Source organism: Camelus bactrianus, chromosome 2, assembly GCF_048773025.1.
Source record: "Camelus bactrianus isolate YW-2024 breed Bactrian camel chromosome 2, ASM4877302v1, whole genome shotgun sequence".
NCBI lineage: Eukaryota > Metazoa > Chordata > Mammalia > Artiodactyla > Camelidae > Camelus > Camelus bactrianus.
Genome location: NC_133540.1, coordinates 94,728,222 through 94,751,526, shown reverse-complemented (window position 1 = coordinate 94,751,526; position 23,305 = coordinate 94,728,222). Strand labels below are relative to the sequence as shown.

The 23,305-nt window shown below is 35.6% G+C and overlaps 1 protein-coding gene across 28 annotated transcripts in view; it reads left to right on the top strand.

The window, feature by feature from the left end:
* Positions 1-23,305, top strand: part of MAPK10 (mitogen-activated protein kinase 10) — a 441,650-nt gene that overhangs the window by 354,315 nt on the left and 64,030 nt on the right. For 26 of the 28 annotated variants that reach the window (XM_045525000.2, XM_045524995.2, XM_074346840.1 and 23 more), the window contains 5 exons: positions 11,036-11,165; positions 15,665-15,723; positions 16,582-16,720; positions 17,429-17,594; positions 20,052-20,123. In XM_045525000.2, coding sequence (XP_045380956.1) covers positions 11,036-11,165; positions 15,665-15,723; positions 16,582-16,720; positions 17,429-17,594; positions 20,052-20,123 — 566 coding nt within the window. The remainder of the gene's footprint in view (positions 1-11,035; positions 11,166-15,664; positions 15,724-16,581; positions 16,721-17,428; positions 17,595-20,051; positions 20,124-23,305) is intronic. The other 2 variants (XM_074346766.1, XM_074346890.1) reach the window with 1 other exon arrangement.

Sequence of the window (23,305 nt, the reverse complement as noted above, 5' to 3'; positions counted from 1 at the left end):
AGTATGAGGAGTAAAGCTTTAGCAGCGTTCTGTCCCCAGTACTCATGCACTAATTGTTTCATGAGCCAATTATTTAACCACTCTGCCTCAGTTTCCTTAGCTCTACTAGTTTCCCAATTTTCTGTAAAAATACAGCAAGTTAGGTAATATCTGTTTAGACAATAAATGCAAATTTTAGTTATTATCACGAAGTGATTTTTCTATTATCAACTCTTTCAGTTATCTAAATATTATTTAACTATTTGTTGACTAAATATGTAAATGAATGAAAGAATGAATTAACTGTAAAATTAGAAATCAGAAAAGCTGTCATTTTAGTGGAATAGCTTGCAAAGATTTGTAACTTTTGATTTGGTAATAAAGATAATAAAGAAAATGTAGAAAATCCTAATAAAGTCTAGACAAACTGGAGAAAAATTAAAAGATGTCAATGTTGCAGTCATGTATCAGTTACATTATAATTTTTCAAATATGTACTGTGCTCCTATATATTTATAATAAAGATGTTCTTTTTATTTTGAAATAATTTTAAACTTGTAGAAAAGTTGCAAGAATGGTAAAAATAACTATAAAGAGATCATAGTAATTCTTATTTCGTATGATTTTAGTGAGGATCAAATGAGTTAGTATATAGAAAGTATTAAGACCTGTAGAGAGCTTGTTTGGAGGCTGTAGCAGGGGAGCACAGTTACTCGTACACCCTTGACCTTGACCTAGAAGAACGGTCGTCCTCTTCAACCGAGCACGCAGCTTCGGGAGGGACGCACGTGGAGCGGTGAGGGAGGAAGGAGACACTCGCCTAGCCAGCCGGATCAGCCAAATCAACCCTGGTGATCAATGGGGTGAAAGATTGCTCTCATATCCGAAAGTATTAAGAACTTTAGAAGTCAATGAATTGGGAGAAGAACTGCTTAGAACCAATAAATACTGGTTGTTACTGTTAAGCGTCAGTTTTGTCATCTGAACAATGGGGATACTACAAGTGCCTATCTTAGATGGTTATTGCATACATAAAACTTAGGAACCCAGGGGATTTCCTGTCTAAGTTAACAACAGCCTGTGCTATATAAATAATAAAACTCCTTACTGGAAGAAACCCAATCCCAGTTTCCATGAATACTTGAATAACATCAAAAGAAAATCAAAATTGCCTATGTGGAGACACTTTTTTGACCTAGTGTTAACAATTATATCAAGTCTTCACATTTTGGGTTTACCCAGGCTTCACGCGGGTAGCTATCAATGTGAGGATGAATCTAGCTGATCTTACCTAAACCAAATCTGGTAAATTATTTGATATTAGGAAAACATTTACTGCTGGAAGAAGATACAGTCACGTAATTGTTGCATAGAAATGCTAATAAAATTTGGGTAAAAAGAAAACAGCCTATTTGTTAATCTTCCGTTTTTCAAACTGGATTCTGTGCTTCAGGGTAAGGACTAGACCAGGGAGGGTGCTGGTACAGCACACCAAGAGCACACACAGCCCCGTGATGGATACGGCAGGTCTTCCTGGAACTCAGATTTCATGTGAAGACCGAGATTGATGGGGAAATGAAATTTTATATTAAAACAAATACAGATCTATATGAGATCAAAATGCAAATTTTACATGAATTATAAAGGTGAAGCATATGACTTTAGAAATATTCAAAAGTGATTTGACTCATGTTTGTAGAAATCTGAGACCTTTAATTCATTTTGCTCTACAATTAGGAGTATTTCAATCATTAATTAGCTTACTTGTTTGAAAATACTTATTTAGGGCCAACTATATGCCAGACACTGTACTGTGCTCTCAGTGCAAATAAAGGTGAGTAAGTCTCATTGCAGCATTATTTATAGTAGCCAAGACATGGAAACAACCTAAGTCCACTGATGGGTGAATGGATAAAGAAAAAAAAAAGTATATATATATACATACACACAGTGGAATATTATTCAACCATAAAAAAGAAGGGAATCCTGCCATCTGTGTCAACATGGATGGACCTTGAGGGGATTATGCTAAGTGAAGGAAGTCAGAGAAAGGCAAATACTGTATGATCACACATTATGTGGAATCGAAAAAAACTGAACTCATAGATACCGAAGCAGATTGGTGGTTGCCAGAGACGGGGCTGGGAGTGGGAGGAGGGATGGTTGAAGGTGTTCTAAAGGTCTAAACTTCCAGTTATAAAATAGATAAGTTATAAGATAGGTGCAATGCACAGCCAGATAACTACAGTTAACAATACTGTACTGTATATTTGAAAGTTATGAAGAGAGTAAATCTTAAAACTGCTCATTAAAAAATTTTGTAACTGAGGTGATGAAATGAACATTAGCTAGGATTATTGTGATAACGATTTTACAATATATACGTATATCAAATAATTTTGTTGTACACTTTAATGCAATGTTATATGTCAGTTATGTCTCAGTAAAACTGTGGGGAAAAGGTGATCAAAACTCAGGTGGCTCCTGCCCTCACTGGACTTACAATCAAGCAGTGTGACAGTTTATTTTTTTTAAGTTAATCTAACTTAATTTTCGTAACAATTTATGAAGTTCTATTAGTTATTTTATTAATGCTGTGTTACTTTAAGGCATTTTCTTGATAAGCACTAAAAATAAGCAGGAGTTTCAGACACAAAATAACGTGGCAGGGCCAGCCCAATTTAGATGTAATGAGACTTGATGAGGATGGTGAGGTGCGGATTAGAGAGAAGCAAGAATTTCTGTAAGGAGACCATTTAAGGGCAGTCTCTGCAGTACTTGTAAGACGTGATAATGTAAATGGAGTTAAGTGGGTTAATTTGAAAATATACATTGGAGGTAAATACGGGCCTTCATGGATTGGATACGGGCGGAGATGAGAAGGAAAAGTGAGGGTGACTTCTGCACTTGAACAGATGGGTATTTAAGAGAATGACTGGAGGAGGGAAATTTAAGGTTAAGAGAGAGGTCAGAGGTTCTTCAGTTTGGGACATATTAATTTTCAAATATTTTTGAGACATCCAATTAAGGTGATCAGTAGATAGTTGTGTGTGTGAATCAGGAGCTTTAGAAGACATCTTAGTGAAGATAGTATCTTGGCATCTTGAGTAACACAACATTAATTTAAAATGTGCTACTTGGTTTATTTAAACTTTTGTCCTCAGCTTATTTAATGCCATTTTCCTAACATATTTAAAGCTCTGGAAATAAACATTTTGCAGTAGCAAATAGAACTCCATGCAGTAAACATGTAGGGGATATGGCGCTAAATCCTTCAGGCCATCCAGGAGCACAACAACTTTGAGGACAGCAGAAAATGTACTGAAGGGCATCATATGGTAAGTGTACCACAGCGATTGCACAGATCAACTGCTGCAGGGGTAGAATTCAGTTTCTTAAGTATCAGCCCAAATGTCAGAGTAGGGGAGGTGAATAAAGAAAAAATGAACAGTAGATAAAGAGGAACGGAGCAGTAACAAAGGAAAGCGGTTCAGGGGCTGGAAGGAATAGCTAATTCACATTTTTAGAGTCCAGAGGTGTTGGGGTCATTCGCAGTTAGCAGTGAGCACCAGCTGTCAGATTAATGGAGGGCAAGCATGGAGCAGGAAACGCTGTGCTGGGAAGGCCTTGGGGGACAGAGGCTAGGCCCATGGGCTGGGCAGTGCAGTTTATTCCTGTCATAATTGTATGTCCTGTGTGCAGGAACCATTTGCAATTCCTGTGGGTCACTTAATGGGTCTCATTAATTTGGCAGGTGTCAAGAAATAGTACCGACCTCTGAGCCAAAGGAACCTCTTACCGTCTTTAGTTCCGTTAATTTTAGACATAGTGCATGTTTACTACAAGGCCAATCAGAGAGTCACCGTTTCAGAGTAAAGTTTCTTGCACAAATAAAGATGATGTGCTCAATATACTTCCACTCCTTAGCTGACTCTGACATCATCCAGGTTCTGACACTCACCTAACTTGCATGCAGATTTGTAAGGAAAATCTTATTAAAATAAAACTATTAAATATGAATCAGACTTTGAATTTTATTGCCAGGAAATAGGCAAAGGTAAGAATGTAGTAAGAATAACCCTGGAAGAGCAGTGACCTACTTCTGCCTCTTCCGTCTTGTGGAAACAATGTGCAAAATCCTCTTTAGCAAGAAGCACAGTGGCCATCAGTAGCGGGAGACCATATCATTTCTAAATTGGGAAAACTTAGACAGCGAAAGGCACACTAAAATACATTGGTGGGTGTCAAAATAGTACTATTGAAATTGAAAAAAATTACGTAAAACATAAAAAACTAATGCAAATAAAATTTTAAAATGTGTTCACATTTGATTACCTAAATATTAAAAATATAACATGAGAAAAATAATTATTCTTCATATATACTCATGTATTGTAATCAACTGAAACTTTTTAGCCCTATCTTGTCTGTCATTTGGTTTCACTGGTATTTTCCTGAAGAAGACTTTTTTCAATGTGATTTTTATTATTTGATTTGTTCAGCCTTTCTTGCTTCAGTTCCTTCCACCACATTTCAGTGTGCTTTTATTGACAAGTATTCGTTTATAATAATATCTATTCCCTAAAGTTCTTAAGAGCTGAAGTATTGAGATGCTCCATTCACTAAATCCTATGATTAAAGGTTTTTAAGTGATTTTGGAAAAAATGCATCTGAAATTTAGGACTTACTTACAAAAAGTTGTTCTTCAATTGGAATTATAAGGGGTGCCAAGAAAATGCTGATTGCCTTGCTGAAGCATCTTTACTCTTTGTTTCAACATCTGCTTTGTCTCCAAAATTTTGTAATAAATTTTGCATAAAGTTATGTACGTGTATGTGTAAAAATATTTACAAATCTTGGCCACCTTTATCCACAAGGGGATCCTGCCTTTTGCATAGAAAAAGATCCAGGCAAACTCCACAGCTGATTGCTCTATTTGACTGTGAGTTACTGCTTGTCAATCGTTGTGTTCCTCAGAAAATACACTTTGAGATGATGATCAGATGCAGAAAATTTATTAGGGAGTGTTTTGGGGGTTTAAAAGGAAAGGACGGAAGCAGAGAATGAAGTTTGGCTGCAGTGAAATCTCAGTGGAAGCCTCAGGTGACCCTGTTGGGAATTCTGAAGAGGGAATCAGCCTTCCCAGCTGTCCTAAACTGGGGCGAGGTGGCCAGGCTTTTATAATCCCAGGTTTATCAGTCACTGATTGAAGGCTGCTCATGAAGAGAGTGTAACTTTGGTTGGGCAGCTCTTTTCAGCTGAGGTTATAACCACAGGGGGCTCAGAGCTGAGGGGCTGCTAGCAGCATTCCCACCGGCTGGGATAAAGTCCTTTATTCCTTAAGGGGAATCTTAGCAGTGCGTCACAGCACCCGCACTGCCCTTTGATGCACTAATGGACTCCTGTTCCTGGGTTTTCCCCCCAACATGCTGAGAAACAATTTTCAGAAAATCAGAAACCAAAAATGTCTAGAGCCCATGAGAGTTATAATGTATAATGAAACTTAGATATGCCTGCTTCTAAACTTCCTGTTATATAATATAACAAATATCTTTAATAGTTAAGCCCCTATTAGTCATAATTCTATTACTTGTAATCAAAAGCACCCCTAACAAAGTATAAGCAAATTGATCTAGCCAAGCAATTCAATGACAAATTAATCCAAAAATAAACTGATGGCTTTTTAAAAAAATTTATTTTGTATTGAAGTATAGTTGATTTACAATGTTAGTTTTAGGTGTACAGCAAAGTGGCTCAGTTATACATATATATGTGTGTATATACTTTCAGATTCTTTTCCATTATAGTTTATGACAAGAAATTGAATATAGTTCACTGTGCTATACAGGAGGTCCTTGTTGTTTATCTATTTTATATAGAATAGTGTATATCTGTTAATCCTAAACTCCTAATTTATCCCTCCCCCTTTCCATCTGTTGACTTTTGATGGGGGATTAGGGAAGGCCTCTACTGAGGAGACGATATTTAGACTGAAACTTGAATTACGGGATTGAGTCAGGCAAGTGAGGATGTGGGAGGAGCATTCCTGGCAGAAGAAACAGTTACAAAACCCTGAGGTAGAGGTGATTTTGCAGGTTGGCCATGACTAGAGACTGTAATGTTTGGGCATAAAAGTGAGATATTTGAGGGCACTGGGTAGAGATTTTTTTGATAGTTTTCAATTAAAGTCTTGGCTTTGGGAAAAGGTCAAAGTGAGAACATGGGAACATGGGAAAAGAGCAGTGAAGGGTGCAGTATATATTCCAGGACAGAATTTGCCCTACCCAGCTATGGCTCAAGATGCCTGAGGTGTTCAGTAAAGTTTTTAAAAAAATTTATTTTCTAACACATAAAGTTTTTCTCATAATGCCTAGAGATTTTTTGTTTATTTTTTATTTTTTGGCCACAAACATAGTAATGTGATCAAGCACATTTTATATGTCATTTGATTTTAAATGTAATAGGGAAGGGGAACAAGAGAAACTATCAAATAAATAATTATGACTTAGGAAGAACATTTAGCAAGAGGTTATCTGCAATTACCAGAAGGGAAAAAAGCAAAACAATGGATTTTATGTTGAGAACAAGACTTGCCTACAGGGATGTGTTTTGTGTGTATGTGTGTGTGTGTGTGTGTGTGTGTGTGTGTGTGTGTGTGTGTGTTTATATAAATACATTCAAGGAAGTAGACATGATTTTATTGCATTATAAAACTGGATTAAATGACAGGAGTAAAACAACAGAAGGCTATATCTTTCTTTTATGGATGAATCTGGTAGAAGTGGAGTTAGTACTGTATGTCAAGAAATTGCTAGAATATGTTTAGCAAAATTGCTGGAAAGTTGCTAGAAGTTGCTGGAAAATCTTCATAAAGATTTTTAACTTTTTTTACCTGCAAGATGACAAAAGAAAAACTACTGAAAGAAAAAAAAGTAGAATTCTATAAACCAAGACACAAAAAAAGAATGACAAGAGTGATGGAAAACTCTCAGAGATTAATTTGTGACTATGCAGCAGGGATGCCAATTTGCAGATGTGTTTGCTAAACTGCTGCCAGTAATCACTGAGGAATTACAGAAAATGGGAAAGATTGTAGTGTCAGCCAGGGTTCATGGCAGGAGACAGAAACATTATAAGTAGGTAAAGACTTAATATGGTAAATTGGGTGATTGCAAAATCATTGGAAAGCCTGGAGAAGTGGTCTCTAGTCTGGGCTTCCTGGAATGACTCCCAGACACCAGAGGGCTGAATTGCCAGGGGAGCTGCCACCTCTGAAAAACTGAACTTCCAGAATACATGATTGTAACCGAGATTTGGGAAGCACAGAGCTGGAACTGTGCACTCGTTACTGCCGTCATCGCCACTCCATCATGCTGGTTATGGGGCCCCGGAATCTGGAGACCACTGCTGCCTCTGCTTCAACCTCTCTTCTCACCTAGGCATCTGGACAGTGACATGAATCGCTGCTTCAGAAGAAAATCTCACGTCTTCATGAGACCTTGTTGCCAACCGAGAAATGTTAGGAGATGACCACCCTCACTTTTGCCTTATGAATCTCTCATGGTTGCATCTGCATGGCAGGGCCATACTGGAATCCAGAGTACTAGCTGCAAAAGCAACCAGGAATTGTATGTGTAGCTCTCAAGTCTCTTCAGAACAGGAAGGCATGATGCAGGACATAAATGGAATTTCGGTGAGCCAAAGCACAGTATTCCATACAACTGTAGACAGGCAAATATTCTTATTTCTTTAGAGGGAAGAAAGAGGTTATGAGAGACACCTGATGAACTTGACATTGGTCCTAGTGTTAGTTAGAAAATATACTCTGTAAGTCATTAGGAAAGGATGTAGTGATCACTGGGAGTACAGGTTTCATTAAAAACAAATCATACAAGATAGCTTATTGGAGTGGTAAGTAATAGAACTACAGACCTATAATGTATCTGGATTTTAACAAAGCTCTTGCCTCAAACTTTTATATCCTGGGACAAACTTGTGAAATGTGGTCAAGATAGTGGTATAGTTGAATGGATTTGTGATTAGTAGAAAGATTAAAAACTGCTGATTAGTAGGTAGATGTCCAATTATAGCACATAAATATAAAAAGTTATTTTTTATCCTAGCCTGCATTACACAGTGGCTCCACCAAGGACACTGACTTTGAAAATACTGATCGTCATTATTTATTGAGTGCTCGCTCTGGGTGAGGCACTGTAGATATATTACTACATCATTTATGACTGACAACAATCTTGTCAGGTTATTATCATCTCTGTTTTTAAGTATGTGGAAGTTGATGCCAGAAAGTGTAAATGAATTGGTCATAGCTCCCCATCTAGTAAGGGGCAGTGCTGAGATTCAGACCTGGAACTGCTTCAAGAAAGAGGTACCAGAGGGAGAGAGAGCGTCACCATGTTTCTAGGAGAAACTGGCAAGAACCTGCCAGGATCCCCACAGGGCGGCATTTTCTCAGTTGTCCCACTTGGGCTCACTGTCTTGCAGGATCTGTTCAGTATCTCAGGGACTCAAACTCACACTGACAAGCCTCACTAAAGGCTCACACATGAAACCAGATGCCAATTTATTAAATTATGAGATATGTAATAGCCAAGCTAACCAAACATGGGCAGAATTCTTGCATGCAAAATTCTGAAGGAGAGCCCGATAAGCAGAATTTTGACTGCAGAGGATAGAGTCAGCCCAAGGAGACACAGATCAGATTGCTAACTGGCTGCAGTCTCCAACAATCACAATAGGGATGTCTGCGTGGCTGACTGGATCCCTGGACCTATCTGGGAGAGCACTTTCTTATTTGGCCAGGCGAACCAGAATTTGCCTCTCTGACTCTTTCCTAGGTCCACAGGACTGACTACTATTTTTTTGCTAGATATTTTAATGATTTAAATTGTTTGTGCTTAAAATTTAGTCTTTCTCTTTAAGGTGATTGTTCTGATCAATTTCCTTTTTTTTTGTTTGGTTTGTTTTTTTTGGCTTGTTTTTTAATATTTAAAAAAATTTATTTTCATTTGGGGGATGAGATAATTGGGTTTATATATTCATTTCAATGGAGGTACTGGGGATTGAACCCAGGACCTCATGCATGCTAAGCACACACTCTACAACTCAGCTATACCCTCCTACTTCATCTGATCAGTTTCCTGCTGATACAATTTCTTAACTTCAGAAAGCAAGTTCAGTTCCTATATTTCCAAATTCACTGTTGTCCTTGTGCATTACCTGTAAGGCTCCTTTGACTCTTTCCTTTACTCATGCTGCCATTGATAGGTTAGCGAGAACAAACGCAAGAACAGAAGTCCCAGTGCTGACATACAGAGTTGAATAACAGCAGAAATTTTGAAAAAGGCAGAATTTTTAATTAGCATAGGCTCACTGTGTGTCAATAGTGTGTGATGTATTTACCCAAGAAGCCAGGACAGACTTAGCTGTATTAACTGTGTCAACAGATTGAATGAGCAAGCAAGTGAATGAAGGAGTTAATAGCCTTTCTCTAGTCTTTACTGACACTCCATGCTTAGAGTAACAATGTTTATTTAGTCAAGGGTTCACATTTTCAGAGGGTATCAACAGACAGGAATATATTCAGAGGAAACTGACCAGATGGTAATAGGACTTGAAATCACACTCTGACAAATGGTGGTAGGACACTGGTGATATTTAGCTTAACAAAGAAAAGACTTAGGGGGAAAATAAGAAAAGCTAAGAGTTATTGAGTGTTTACTGAATGCGTATAGAGTAGACTGAGCATTGTGCTCAGTCCTTTAAAGGATTTCAAACATTATGGGTCTATCATAATAAAAAGGGAATACTTTATTTTGAGTTGCTCTGGAAGGCAGGGCTGACAGTAATCAATAGAAATCACAGAGAAATAACTCTGCTCATAAGAATGATGACATTTCTGACTCTCAAAGCTGTCCAACAATAGAATGAGCTGCCTTGATACAAAGGGGTCTGTATTTTTGAGGATGCTCAAGCAGACTGGTCAAACTTTTGATGAATATGTTTTGGAGAGGAGTAAATACTAAATGGAGGCATAGACCAGATAAACTCTGACTGTACAACCTTACTCTGTGAGTCTTTCATTATCTTACAATACAGTTATTCCTTTCTTTATCTTTCAATTTAGTGGCATGAGCCCTAACTGGTCAATGTCACTTTCAATTCAATAGATCTGTAGGATACTGGTTGCTGCCTTCCATCCTGGCAACTAAGACAAAATCCAGCATAACCCAAATTTGCAGGGATGGGAAACATTTTGTGAGTGGGTTTATTAGGTATAATAGCAAGAAGAAACTCATTTCCTTTTTTGATCGCCATGTATTCTGAGCATGGGAGAAACAAACAATACTCTGTATTGATTGCCTTTTCAAAGCATGGTAAATGATCATTCTCAAATAGTTTGAAAACTTCAAATGTTAGTAGCATTCATTTCTGTCTTTGTATTTAAATGTAGTTATTTATGCTTCTGAAATCCCCTCTGGTTGTGTTCCTTATTTCAAGCTTTGTTATTGTTAATACACTTTGAGCATCAGCTCACTTATGTATTCACGTCAGTTAATCTCACACCTTAAAAACTGGTTCCTGCGAATGAGTAAAGAATGAATGTCCACTCAAAATAACCAGAGAATGTTAAAGTTTTATAGCTAAATATCACATATTAATATCACATTATAATAGATATTATTAGATATTGATAATAATCGATATTATCTTATCAGTAGATGAGAAATTCAAGCCCAGAGAGATTAAATGACTTGCCACAGTCACACAGCTAGTGGGAAAGTTGAACACTTTTCTTTCTTCTTTCGTTCCCCACTCACTGATGCAATTATATGCTGTTTTCTTTTCCTAGCAAATAGAATGTTTCCATACTAGTCACTCTCATGTCTTTATTTACAGTCTGATTGACACTGGACTTGAGGAGCAGGTATTTGAGTACATTCCTGACTCATATTTTCCCTATCCCTATCTTTAGTTGAGTCAGGAATTCTAAGGGCTCCTTTGTTCTTAACTCTGGATCATGTTTGCATCTCTGCAGTGCTGCATATGACGCTGTCCTTGACAGAAATGTGGCCATTAAGAAGCTCAGCAGACCCTTTCAGAACCAAACGCATGCCAAGAGAGCTTACCGGGAGCTGGTCCTCATGAAGTGTGTGAACCATAAAAACGTGAGTTGTTATTTTAAACCTCTGGCAGTGGGAGGAGGTAAGATTGGGGAAAGAAAATCAGTATGCCAACTTGAGTAGGAAAGACTTTCTTTACTTTGCAATTTCTGTCTCTTAAGATTGTTTATCCTGCCCATATGCTACATTTGATTTCATTGTCCTCATAGTAGCTTTCTGCTTAAAAATCATCTGAAAACCATATGGCGTGTAGGGGATGAATCTGATAGATATTTCCCTGTTAAGAAATAAACTGTATTTGGTTATCTTGATCAAAATTAACCAGAGAGCTTCATGCTTTTCCAAAACAAACAAAGAGACAAACAAACCAAAACCAAAAATATCTTATAGAACAATATACTGTATTTCTTTATAATTTAAATTTAATTATTAACAGGTGAAGATTTGTATCTCCTTTTTGTTTTAGCTATAGGTGGCCTCCAACTGTTCAGTGTGCACACTGTGCTTTGGCATCTTGCTTTTTGTAGGGCTGGGCAAATGTGCAGGGACATATCTGCAAAGCGCTTCAGAACAGGATTGTCAAGAACATTTCTCATTGGAACTCAGTAGGGAACACTATTACAGGGCTTTCTTCACTTCAGAGTATAATCTTCTTCAACCACTGTCAAAGGTGTCGAGAACTCTTTCTATGCTTTCATTCTTCTTAGTAAGGAGAAATGGAAGATAACTGCTGTTTTAATAAAGACAATGTTCATAGCAACATTATTTACAATAGCCAAGACATGGAAACAGCCTAAATGTCCATCAACAGATGACTGGATAAAGAAGATGTGGTATATTTATACAATGGAATACTACTCAGCCATAAAAACCGACAACTTAACGCCATTTGCAGCAACATGGATGCTCCTGGAGAATGTCATTCTAAGTGAAGTAAGCCAGAAAGAGAAAGAAAAATACCATATGAGATCGCTCATATGTGGAATCTAAAAAAACACAAACAAACAAAGCATAAATACAAAACAGAAATAGACTCACAGACATAAAATATAAACTTGTGGTTGCCAAGGGGGGGGGTGGAAAGAGATAGACTGGGATTTCAAAATTGTAGAATAGGTAAACAAGATTATACTGTATAGCACAGGGAAATATATACAAGATCTTATGGTATCTCACAGAGAAAAAAATGTGATGAAGAATATATACATGTTCGTGTATAACTGAAAAATTGTGCTCTACACTGGAATTTGACACAACATTGTAAAATGATTATAAATCAATAAAAAGTTGAAAACAAATAAATAGATTATAATTATAATCATTACATATACATATAATTTATTACATGTAAACATGTAATATAAATAATTATTATAAACATATAATAATAACTCCCTACAAAGTTTTTCTTGAGTATGAAAATCACAGAATATAAGAAATTATCCATGCAGTTTTTATAAACAAGTGAATTTGTCATGAGGCTAACCGTCTATCAGTGGCACTAAGAAGAAGCAAACGTATGAGTTGAAAGATATTTGAAATACAAATAAATGGATTTAGGCCTAATGAGTGTTTCTCTTTTCCTCTATTACTCTACTCCAATGACACTTTAGCTCAGTCATTTGTTTGACAAATACTTGTTAAATGAATAGAATGTGCCAGGTATAGATCTAGATGCTCTAAGATGCTAAGAATACAGCAGTGAAGATAGGAGAGACAAATTCCTGCCACGTGGTGCTCACTGGGGAGACAAAGGCAGTCTGCAAAGTAGGTAGGTAAGTGTATAGAATGTCAAATACTAATAAGTGGTATCAAGTAAAATGAAGCAAAGAAGGAAGATAAAAAATTCTGGTCAGTGCAGAATGGGTAGGGTTACTCTTTTAAACAGATTGAGCAAGAAAGGCTTCACTAAGAAAGAGAAAGCTTATGAATTATGTACCCACCTCTCATTTGGCCATGCGAGGAGCAGATTTCTATAAAGGAATACGGAAATGATGGAAAGGATGATTCCAAAGAAAAGTCATTCTACTAAAACAATTTGTTCTTTCTGTGTGTTAAATAAAGGCAGGAGATCGATTAACCGCATGACCAGTGCCAACTCCTTCTGTGATAGCAAAGAGGATGAGAAATACTGTAGGCAATGGAAGATGGACATGAACAATAAAGCAACTGTGTGGGAAGTTTTGATAGTTTTTGTTTTCATATATTTGTATCTCTCTAATCCTCCTTCCAGCCCCTATAATGCAATAAATACATTTGGAGGAATTCTCAGTTACTTGGCCAATTTGAGGGAATCATACCCTCATCCTTGATTGGAATATGGGGGTTCACATTTATGATACCTAAAATGGATTTCCAAATTGAAATGGGAATTTGTAAGTGGAATCCTGCCTGCTACCCCCTTTTATGTGTGTATGTATATATGTTTGTATGCATGTATGTTTATAAGTCTGTGGAAATAAATTTCCAGAACTTGTTAACAGAGATGAATTTCACCCCAAATATAAATTCCACATTAGTGCTTGTAATACTAAGTAAAAGCAGAACTCTGTTAATGCTGTGGAAAGTAAAGTGAAATAGTAAAGGAATCCCAATTAAATTTTCAATAATAGAAGAGCCAATCCATTTAGAAAATGAACACAATTCTAGGAAGTGATAGCTGACATTATTGTGGGGCCATGACAAACACTGATTCACATCTGTGCATTTTAAGATGCTCGAATGAAAAAGGAACCGAGTCAGATTCCTGCCTGGAAAGCACTGAACAAAAATGGAAATAACCTGTGATGATCTGATTCTAAAGACAAGATATTTGATTAGTTATTAGTAGGAATTCAGATTTATAATGGACCAAAGAAAGAACAGAGGAGAAATCCTGAAAAGGGAAATCAAAGAAAATGAAGGTGATAAAACATGGGCATGGCAACAAGAATACATAGTGGGGACTTCACCTTTTAAAATAATAATCCTTCATTTACATAACATTGTAATTCTATTTTCTAGACTAATTTAGATTACCTAGATTATTTATTTACCAGGTAATATGGATTAGCATTTTTTCATCTTTAAGGGTTGTTTGTGTGTTGTGTGTGTGTGTGTGTCCTACACACAGTCTCTGATGTTTCTGTTTGAAGAAATATAAAAATGAATTACTTTCCAAGACTGATAAAGTACTAGAAAAACAGGCTTATGATGTATGTTCCATTGATATATGTAGACATTTTTCAAAACGCACCATAACTAAGTATACAGAATAACAAAGCACAAATTAAATTAAAACTTTAATCACAAGTTTTAAAAATATTTTGAAACAATTTTATTTCTATATGCGTATTTCATACCGCAAAGTTGCTTCAGAGGAGATAATCCTGGATGTTTTGATATGTTATAACCGTTGCCATGTATATATATGTAAAAGTATTTGATGATATTGTCACTTTTTTCCTCAACAAAAATCTTCAACAAATGAAAACTACTGAAGCTTTAAAACATTCCCTAGAATTGACTGCATTTCTCAGATATTAAAAACCATTTTGCTTTATTTATTATTTCATGCTTATGAAGTTTACTGAAATTCATTAGTTCATGTCTTAAAGATGTGTAAATCTTAAGCTTATTTTTGTGAAATGGTTGTGTCTGTCCTACGAGTAGAAGATTGTTCTCTATATTTTTTAGTTTTACTTCCCACTGGCACATTAATACAGAATATTTAACTGAAAGAAAATTTTGAGTTATATATGCATGCAATTTATTTGCATAAAACAAATTTCTTTTCAAAATTTACTTATACTAGAAGATAAACTTCTTTACTATTTAATATATAAAATAACTAAATCAGGAAACAAAAAAGTTTAAGAAACAGCATTTTGATAACTTCAAAAATACATTTTCCATTAAATTCATCATTGATATCATCTAAGATATACCTTTCCTCACACATACCATTGAAGCATTAGTTTAAATAATATTTGAGTGTGAAATAGAAGCAAAAGAAACCTTTAGTTTCAACAACACAAAAACTCATGACTCAGAATACCTTCTTGACATAGAACACTGCCTTGACTTAGAACACTGCCTTGACTGAGAACACTGCCTTGACTTAGAACACTGACTTAAGACCCCACCTTGTTTGTTTGAAGGAGGACGTGGCCTTACTAAGTCTTGCTGGGAGTTTCACTGCTGCCTTACTTTTCTTACATGGCTTTTTCTCCTTTTTTGTTGAATTACATTACAACCTATATTTACCAAGGAGGACCACACTCTAAAGCAATATCACAATTATGTATCTTCTCTGATACTTCTTTCTGTCTAATTTTTAATTGATTTTAACCTGAAGACAGATTGCATGTCCTTTCTGAGTGCAGTTTTCTGTGTTCTGTGAGATAGTTCTAGAAAATTTTTCCAACTTTTCTGTTTCCACCATAGCACTAGTACATATGTGACTTCGAGTTGGAATAAGTACTTGTTTAAATATGTTTTTTAAATAGTTAATTTTCTCCCTTTTTCTTTCTCTCCTTCTGTCCCTTCCACTGTCCCTTCTCCAGATTATTAGTTTATTAAATGTCTTCACACCCCAGAAAACGCTGGAGGAGTTCCAAGATGTGTAAGTAACAAAACTCATGAAGGAAGGGGGAGCATAGCATTCAGATAACTCAAGTGATACTGACAAAAATCAAATGAATGAAATCCCTTGTGGACACCAAAGGGAGGTGAGGACTGGCAGCAAATGGAAAGGATCCAGGGATAGGACAGGAGGCTCTGTTTCTGGTGTTACCTCCTGGAAAGACATTTCTGCTACTCTCTGAACTTCTGGCTCTTTGTGCTTTGTTGTCCCATGTTCTTGGTTCAATCAGAATCAGAGAAAGCTTATTACTTATTTTACATTTTTTATTATTTTTAATTTATTCTGTGAGCTTTCTAGAATGAGTCAGCTCACTTTGAGAAATATTAATAAAGGACATGATAAAAATCATCTTTAGCCTTCGTTTCTATTTTTGTGGTGTTTTTTGATTTTGTGACAAAAAAACCTACCAGAAGTATAGTGACAATAAGCAGAGGAGAGGGATTGACTCCTTTGTTTCACACAGATACACTGCATTTAATGGAAGATGCTATTCTGAATTTTTTTTATTTGTAATCATAATACTCAAGAAAGAGTTCAGAGAATTCAGGGTGAAGTGAGAACAAGATGAAGGTAGAAAATATATGGACAGGAACCACACACTAATAAATGCTACTTCTGTTAGCACTCTTGTGGTAGGGTTACCATGGGTAACACGCATGCAATACTTGCAAGTTTTTCATATTCTTAATTTGTCAAAAGTTGAGCTGGAAAGTTGGGACGACTTACAGGTCTAGGAGAGGATTCTGACTCGTTTGAAGCTGGAAAGTTGGGACGACTTACAGGTCTAGGAGAGGATTCTGACTCATTTGGAACTAACACTGTGGATTCACCTTGCAGTTACTTAGTAATGGAACTGATGGATGCCAACTTGTGTCAGGTGATTCAGATGGAGTTAGACCATGAGCGAATGTCTTACCTGCTGTACCAAATGTTGTGTGGCATCAAGCACCTTCACTCTGCTGGAATTATTCACAGGGTAAGAACACCTACTTCAGAATGATAATTAAGATGCTTGTGGAGAAGAGAAAGAGCAACTGTGGATTCTTTTCTTTATGTAGATGAGCTTGGTTAAATATAATATGCATCCTCGTTTATTTTCCTATAGAATCAGCACATTAATCAGAATCACTACTGTGCAGGAGGAAGCTTCAGCACCCTGCAGTTGATTTTGTTTAATATTTTGTTTCAGCTCATTGAGAGTCAGCTTCTGAGAAGCCTTGTGCTTTCTAGCCCCTTGATTGGCAGAGGTCAGAGGTGCAGCTGAAACAAGACAGTTCCTTTCCGTTGTTTGCTTCTGGTCCATAAAGACAGCTGCCCTGATCTGCTCTTCTGTCAGGCCTAGAAATGAAATATAAGCTGAAAGTTTTACGTTGCCATAAGGAGAAACCTAACAGATGACAGTAAATGATTTTTTTTCTAAAACCTCTTTCCAAGATGAGCTTAAATTGTAAAAATGATACAGTTCTCTTCTGAGTTTAAAAAAGTTTCTGAGGATATTAAAACAAAAAATCGAAACACTAACTGTAAACTTCTCGGGGCAGCACTTTTTTGCTTTTCGTAGGGCTCTCCAGTCAAGGGGGGCCCATCTGTGCTATCACAAGGCTGCCATGTCGACTGGGTAGATGGAAACCATATATTCCATTTGAGGCTGGCTTTTAATTTCTTCTCTTGTTCCTATTGTCAGGACTTAAAACCAAGTAACATTGTAGTCAAGTCTGATTGTACATTGAAAATCCTAGACTTTGGACTGGCCAGGACAGCAGGCACGAGCTTCATGATGACTCCGTATGTGGTGACACGTTATTACAGGGCCCCTGAGGTCATTCTGGGCATGGGCTACAAGGAGAACGGTAAGGACGCTTCTGAGCAGCAGCCACAGAAACTGTGAAGAAAATGAGGACACATTTGTAGATAGCCGAGAGTAATGTTCTCTTTCAGTGTGTATGAATACTTTTTTTTAAAAAAATAGAGTTGCCAGCTTTCATATTCAGAAGTTTTTCAAAAATACTACTAGGAAGACTCACCCATTAAAAATGCGAAGGATGTTTCTGAGAAGTAAGGTTGGCTAGAAGAGCACTGAAATGTTACGGCTAACACGAATTACAAGCGGAGCCTGATTAAACAGTCAGGTGGATACTCATTAGCATAGATGCCGTAGGTATTGAGAAAACGTGCTTTTTAGGTGGCAGCTCAGCTCTAAGCGAGTATAAACGGGAAGAAATCTGTCTGCTCCATTTAGCCCTTTGGCTTTATGTTACATCTTAGATTGATGGCTCTAGTCCTAGGAAAAGACAAAAAGATACAACAAATCCTTGGAGCAAGAATCTTCACAAATGCTCAATGTATAGTCAGTTTAGAATAATCCAAAGTGTTCAGGTTGGAAAAGAATTTCTTTAACACTTTAAACTGTTCTGTAAGTAATTGTTAAGGTAGCAATCGCCTAGTAAGTTTTTATAAATTCCAAAACCATCGAGAGGGAAAAATATTAAATTTTACACTACTGCTTTCATAAAGAAAAGCTAGTACTCATGAGCACTTTAAAAGAAAAGGTAGAAAGAATCTTCAAAATGTATTTCGGTTTGATTTTACTGAAATGAAGGACTCATGAAATACGTATTAGAAAGCACTGCAATATATTAACTTTGAAAAGAGTATTTCTAACAAGTAATGCGGTGTATTAAAAACACATCCAATATATTTAAGAATTAAAATAGTTTTATATTAGAATTTATATATGTACTCAATGTACCTTTCATACTTATTTTTTATATTCTATTCTGTTTAGTTCCCAGGAGTCTATAAGTTCTAGAGGAGTAATTATCATTGTATTTTTATGTGTAGGTGGTACAGAGTACTTTTTTGAAAATTCCCTGGCCACCAAAGTTTTAAAAAGTTTCTGACTTCCAGATTAGAAGAGAGCCAATCCTTTTGTGCATTTGTGCAGAGGAAGGGAAAAAAGTTCTTGGCAAGGTCAGGTTTACTTTGTTGAGCAATGGCAGAATTCTGTTACGTTTTGACTTGGAAGAGGAAAATCTGGTCCTCTTCTCAAGGCAATACCACCTCTAACTTATTTGGGTTTGATATTTGTATACTTTCTTCATAAGTTATTTATAAAAAAAAATCAAAGGGAGACCCAGTTAAAAAATTCAGTAAATCAAGAATCTATAAGAATCTGGGGTGGGGTATCTGAATTTGCCTAATGTGGATTTTCAGATCTTTGCTGCACAGATGGCATGTGATCTCATCCCTTCCCCTTCCCTCACCAGAAAGGACTGCAAGTTGCTGCCTTAGTCTTTTGACTTCTCTAGATCCATGGAGAAAGCATACCTAGCACCCTCGTGCTGCCCTCTCACCTACCTATGGGATGAAAGTAATCCTGCAGAATAACCTGCTTGCTCCCACATCAGGCATGCCCAGCTATCCTATTCACCTAACCTGCCTTCCTTCCCCAAGGAGCATTTTAGCCTAATGTTTTTGCCCCCAATTTCCCTTTGTCCTTACTAAAAAGCGAGTTGGAAGAGGGTAAAGATTGGTAAGAGAAGGTGAAGCATGTTTGGTTAACAAGTATGACAATTGAGAGACAAATGTATGTATATAATAATTTTTTAACACCGTTAATACTTTTATTTACTTTACTTCTAGATGACTCCTTTATACATGTGCTAATTAATTATATATTTTTTCTTGAAGTATTTCAAATAGAAACTAAAACTGATGTTTATTTACAAGAATAACTTCTGAAGGAAAAACTAAGCCCTGAATATCAGGGTTTCCTTCCAATATTTCTTTCTGCCTTTAAACCATGGTTCCAGCCATTTCCTAGTTTCTTGGATTTGGTTGCATTTACCTTATTTTGGATTGAAAAAGGGGTGTCGCTAGTTGCCCTATTCCATGTAACTGAATAGAATAGAAAATGGAAACAGCCACCCCTAAAGGTTGATCAAGATTATTTTCTCTACATCCAGCAAATGACATCGAAAACCCTTTGGTGGCTTCTAGCCATCACTCTGCCATGGAGATGCTTTTGGTTAAGCTGCTGCTTTTCCATGTTACCACTTTGTGGCACTAAAGAAGCAATCTAAGGCACTCACAAAGTAATTAAAAAAATAATTTGAGTTCTTACACTATACATTGTTTGTGTAATATTATAGTGCTGATTTTAATTCACCTTTTTGGCTAGCTTTTGGTGGGAGATAGAAATTGTACCTTCTAATCAAACTGTTCTTTTTCCTCCTCCTCCTGAGAGCAGTTATCTTAGTTAACTTTACTTTCCTCCCTTCTCTTCACTCCCTTCTCTCCTGTTCTAGTGGATATATGGTCTGTGGGATGCATTATGGGAGAAATGGTTCGCCACAAAATCCTCTTTCCAGGAAGGGACTGTATCCTTGTACCTTTTGCTGCAGCTTTACCTGTTTTGTTCTCTCTCCCTTTAAACACATAATGATTTTACCAGGAGAGTAAAGATAGAAGCAAAAAGTTGGGTAAGTGGTGTAACTGTGATTTTTAAAAAATGATTACTTCTTTAATCTGACCAGTACTGAAAACTACCTACCTCAATGATTTGTTTTAACTAAGTTTTAATGGGATTTTTCTTCTTAAATTATTTTCTTATCTGTAACTCAAAATAGCAGTGCAATTTTTTTTCTCATAAGTAAGAGAGGACACCAAATCCCAAATGAGTAAAATATATTTATAATTAGCAGAAGAAGCCACTATTTGCAAGTATTTTCCATCTCCTTTCTATAACCATTTTATGCTTCTACAAATTTCGGCATAATCATTTCTCTTCTTGCTGATGCCCTAAACTTCTGTCCATATCTTTATTGATCTGAATTATTCTTGACACTATACCCAGTCTTAAATAGGTTAAAATAGCACATCTTCCTTAAAATGTGAACTTCCACATTTAAAAATAATAATTATTTTTCAAATTGCTGGAGGTCAGGTGAATTTAAAATAGGCTTTCCTTATTTGACTTGGAGATGTGACTTAAACATAGATAATTGCTTTTCAAATGAAATTCAGAATTAAAAAAATGAAATGTACAGTGTGGGGAATAGAGACAATTAAAAAAAAAAGCAGTGTTGATTTGTGTTCCCTTAGTGGGTCTTATACTAAATTCGATCAGAAATTTCTTGGAGCGATAGCTCTGCTTTGGAATTATTAAATGAGCTGGTGTATTTCTGAAAGGACCAAAAGTTCATTCACTAACAAAAGCACATATTTGTGTTTGTAATTACTGATAATAAAGTTTACATATTAATTTAAAAAATATTTTTATAAGTACAGAAATACCCTGCTAACACACAATTATGCAAATCTAAGTACAATTGACAACTTCAACAATGATAATGCCAGATTGAATTCATTATATTTATCACATATGAATTTTTGAAATTGGCCATAAATATGTGATCCATAACTTTATTAAATATTGTATTTGATTAATAAGAAGGATCTATTAAGGGACTTTTATCATGTAGGAAATATTATGATTGTTATTTAACAGTAAGAGAAGTAGAAGAAAAGGCCAATAATAAAAAAAATCTGACAATAAGAAGTTGACACCACAATGAACATACATTTATGTAGTCATTTATTTATTCTGCCAGATATTAATGAGATATTCTCTAAATTCCAATAGTAATGTGAGTAAAGATATCTTCTAAAACTATGCTATCTAATAGGTAGGCACTAATCACATGGGTAGCTCTTGAAATTATGAAGTCTGAATTAAGAGGTGTTATATATGCATAATACATATTAAATTTTGAAGATATAAAAAGAAAACATGCAAAATATCTCAATTTTTATATTGGTTATGTATTGAAGTGATAATGGTTCTTTTTATTTTATGTTAAGTTATTTATATTTTGAGGATCAATTACATACAGATCAATTTAGTTGATTTGAATGATATTGTAATTCACATTCATATTTAAATGTATTGATTTCATACAAAAGTAGGAGTACTTTGTGTGTGTGTGTGTGTGTGCTTTTGTCTTTGGGGTATAATACATTTCAAATAAAAAAGACCTGGAACTTCTCAGTCATTTTCAATGTAAAGTTGCACAGCCACATCTCTGTAGTGCACTAGTTAATGGAAAACAAAAAGTCACAACATACCATTTCCATGTGACGCTGTTGTTACAGGTCACTTGATTCCCACGTAGCATGGTTCTCTGAGATCTAATTTAGCTATTCAGGTATTTATCATTAAATCATTAGTATCAGATTTAAAAGCCAATAAACTTAGGAAGAGTCAAACTTTTTTTATAACCCAAACTACCCTTCAGATAAACAAGCAGAGATAATAGCACCATATTGGTAATTCTACATTCTTCCAGAAGTTTTTCTCTTGGAGGCCTTTTTTTTCCATCTATCCTAGTTTATGTTTTAGAAAAATGTTTGACACTGAAAGTAAATTGTGAAAAATATCAATACATAAAATATATTTCCTTGATAAATATGACCCTAGAAATTTAATAAACCCTAATACACAATGTGTACATTGTGATTAAGGTTTGGATTCTACAGAATTTTGAAGATATAAAAAGATATATCCCTTTCTCTGCTTATGATTATATGCAGTATCGGTATTTGATAACCTACTGCCATATGTGATAATGAGCCTGCCTGCAGACTAAAAGTCAGTGGGGAAGTTACACAAAGACATTACAGTGGAAAACATCTTGCTTAAATTAAATTTTACTTAAATATGAGTAATAATTTCCAGATGAAATGCATTGGAAGAACTATCATCTCATTGAAAATGTTTCCATTTGGATTTAAATCCTTAATTGCCTATAATTAAAACTACAGTTTAATGTTTTAAGTCATGACCATATTTAAAAATTAAACTAAACCATAGAAATCCCTATTAAACAATGGATTACATATACTCTGTGTTTTTGAGTGGAATTGTTTCATTAATCTTTACATGAAGCTATTATTATGAGCTTCCTACCAGTGATAAAGAGATCGGAGCACTGGATCATGCTTCTGGTGATCATAACTGCCCTAGACCGTGATGATCAGACACAAGTTTAGGGGCTGATGCAGGTGATTTATGGGGAGAAGAATCATCCAATATTTTATCTTACTAAAATGATTCCATAATTTACTGGGGGTAAAATCAAAGTTTAGGCTATGCTAATTTATACTTTGACTATATCTAAGAGTCTTCAGAGACTTAAAAAATATTATAAGTGAATAATTAACTTAGAATTATTTAGAATTATTTCTGATGAATTTCTCTGAGGCTGAAAAATGATGTTATAATACTCCATCATCATAATCAACATTATTTCTCTTTCTCGACAGAACTTTTTAATGTCCCCTTTTAAAATCTGAACTCTAAGCAAAAGTAATAAAACACCTTGACAAATTGGGAAATCTTTTGAAATTATCATTGATGACTAAAGGTTTAACTGTTTTCCTACGTTAAAACTGTTTTTGCATTTTGAGAATCATTGTGTGGGTTTCTTGACTATTGATATGATCCAGATGACAACACAAGGTAGCTTCTTGATTATTAAAATAAACTGTTGGCAAAATAAAT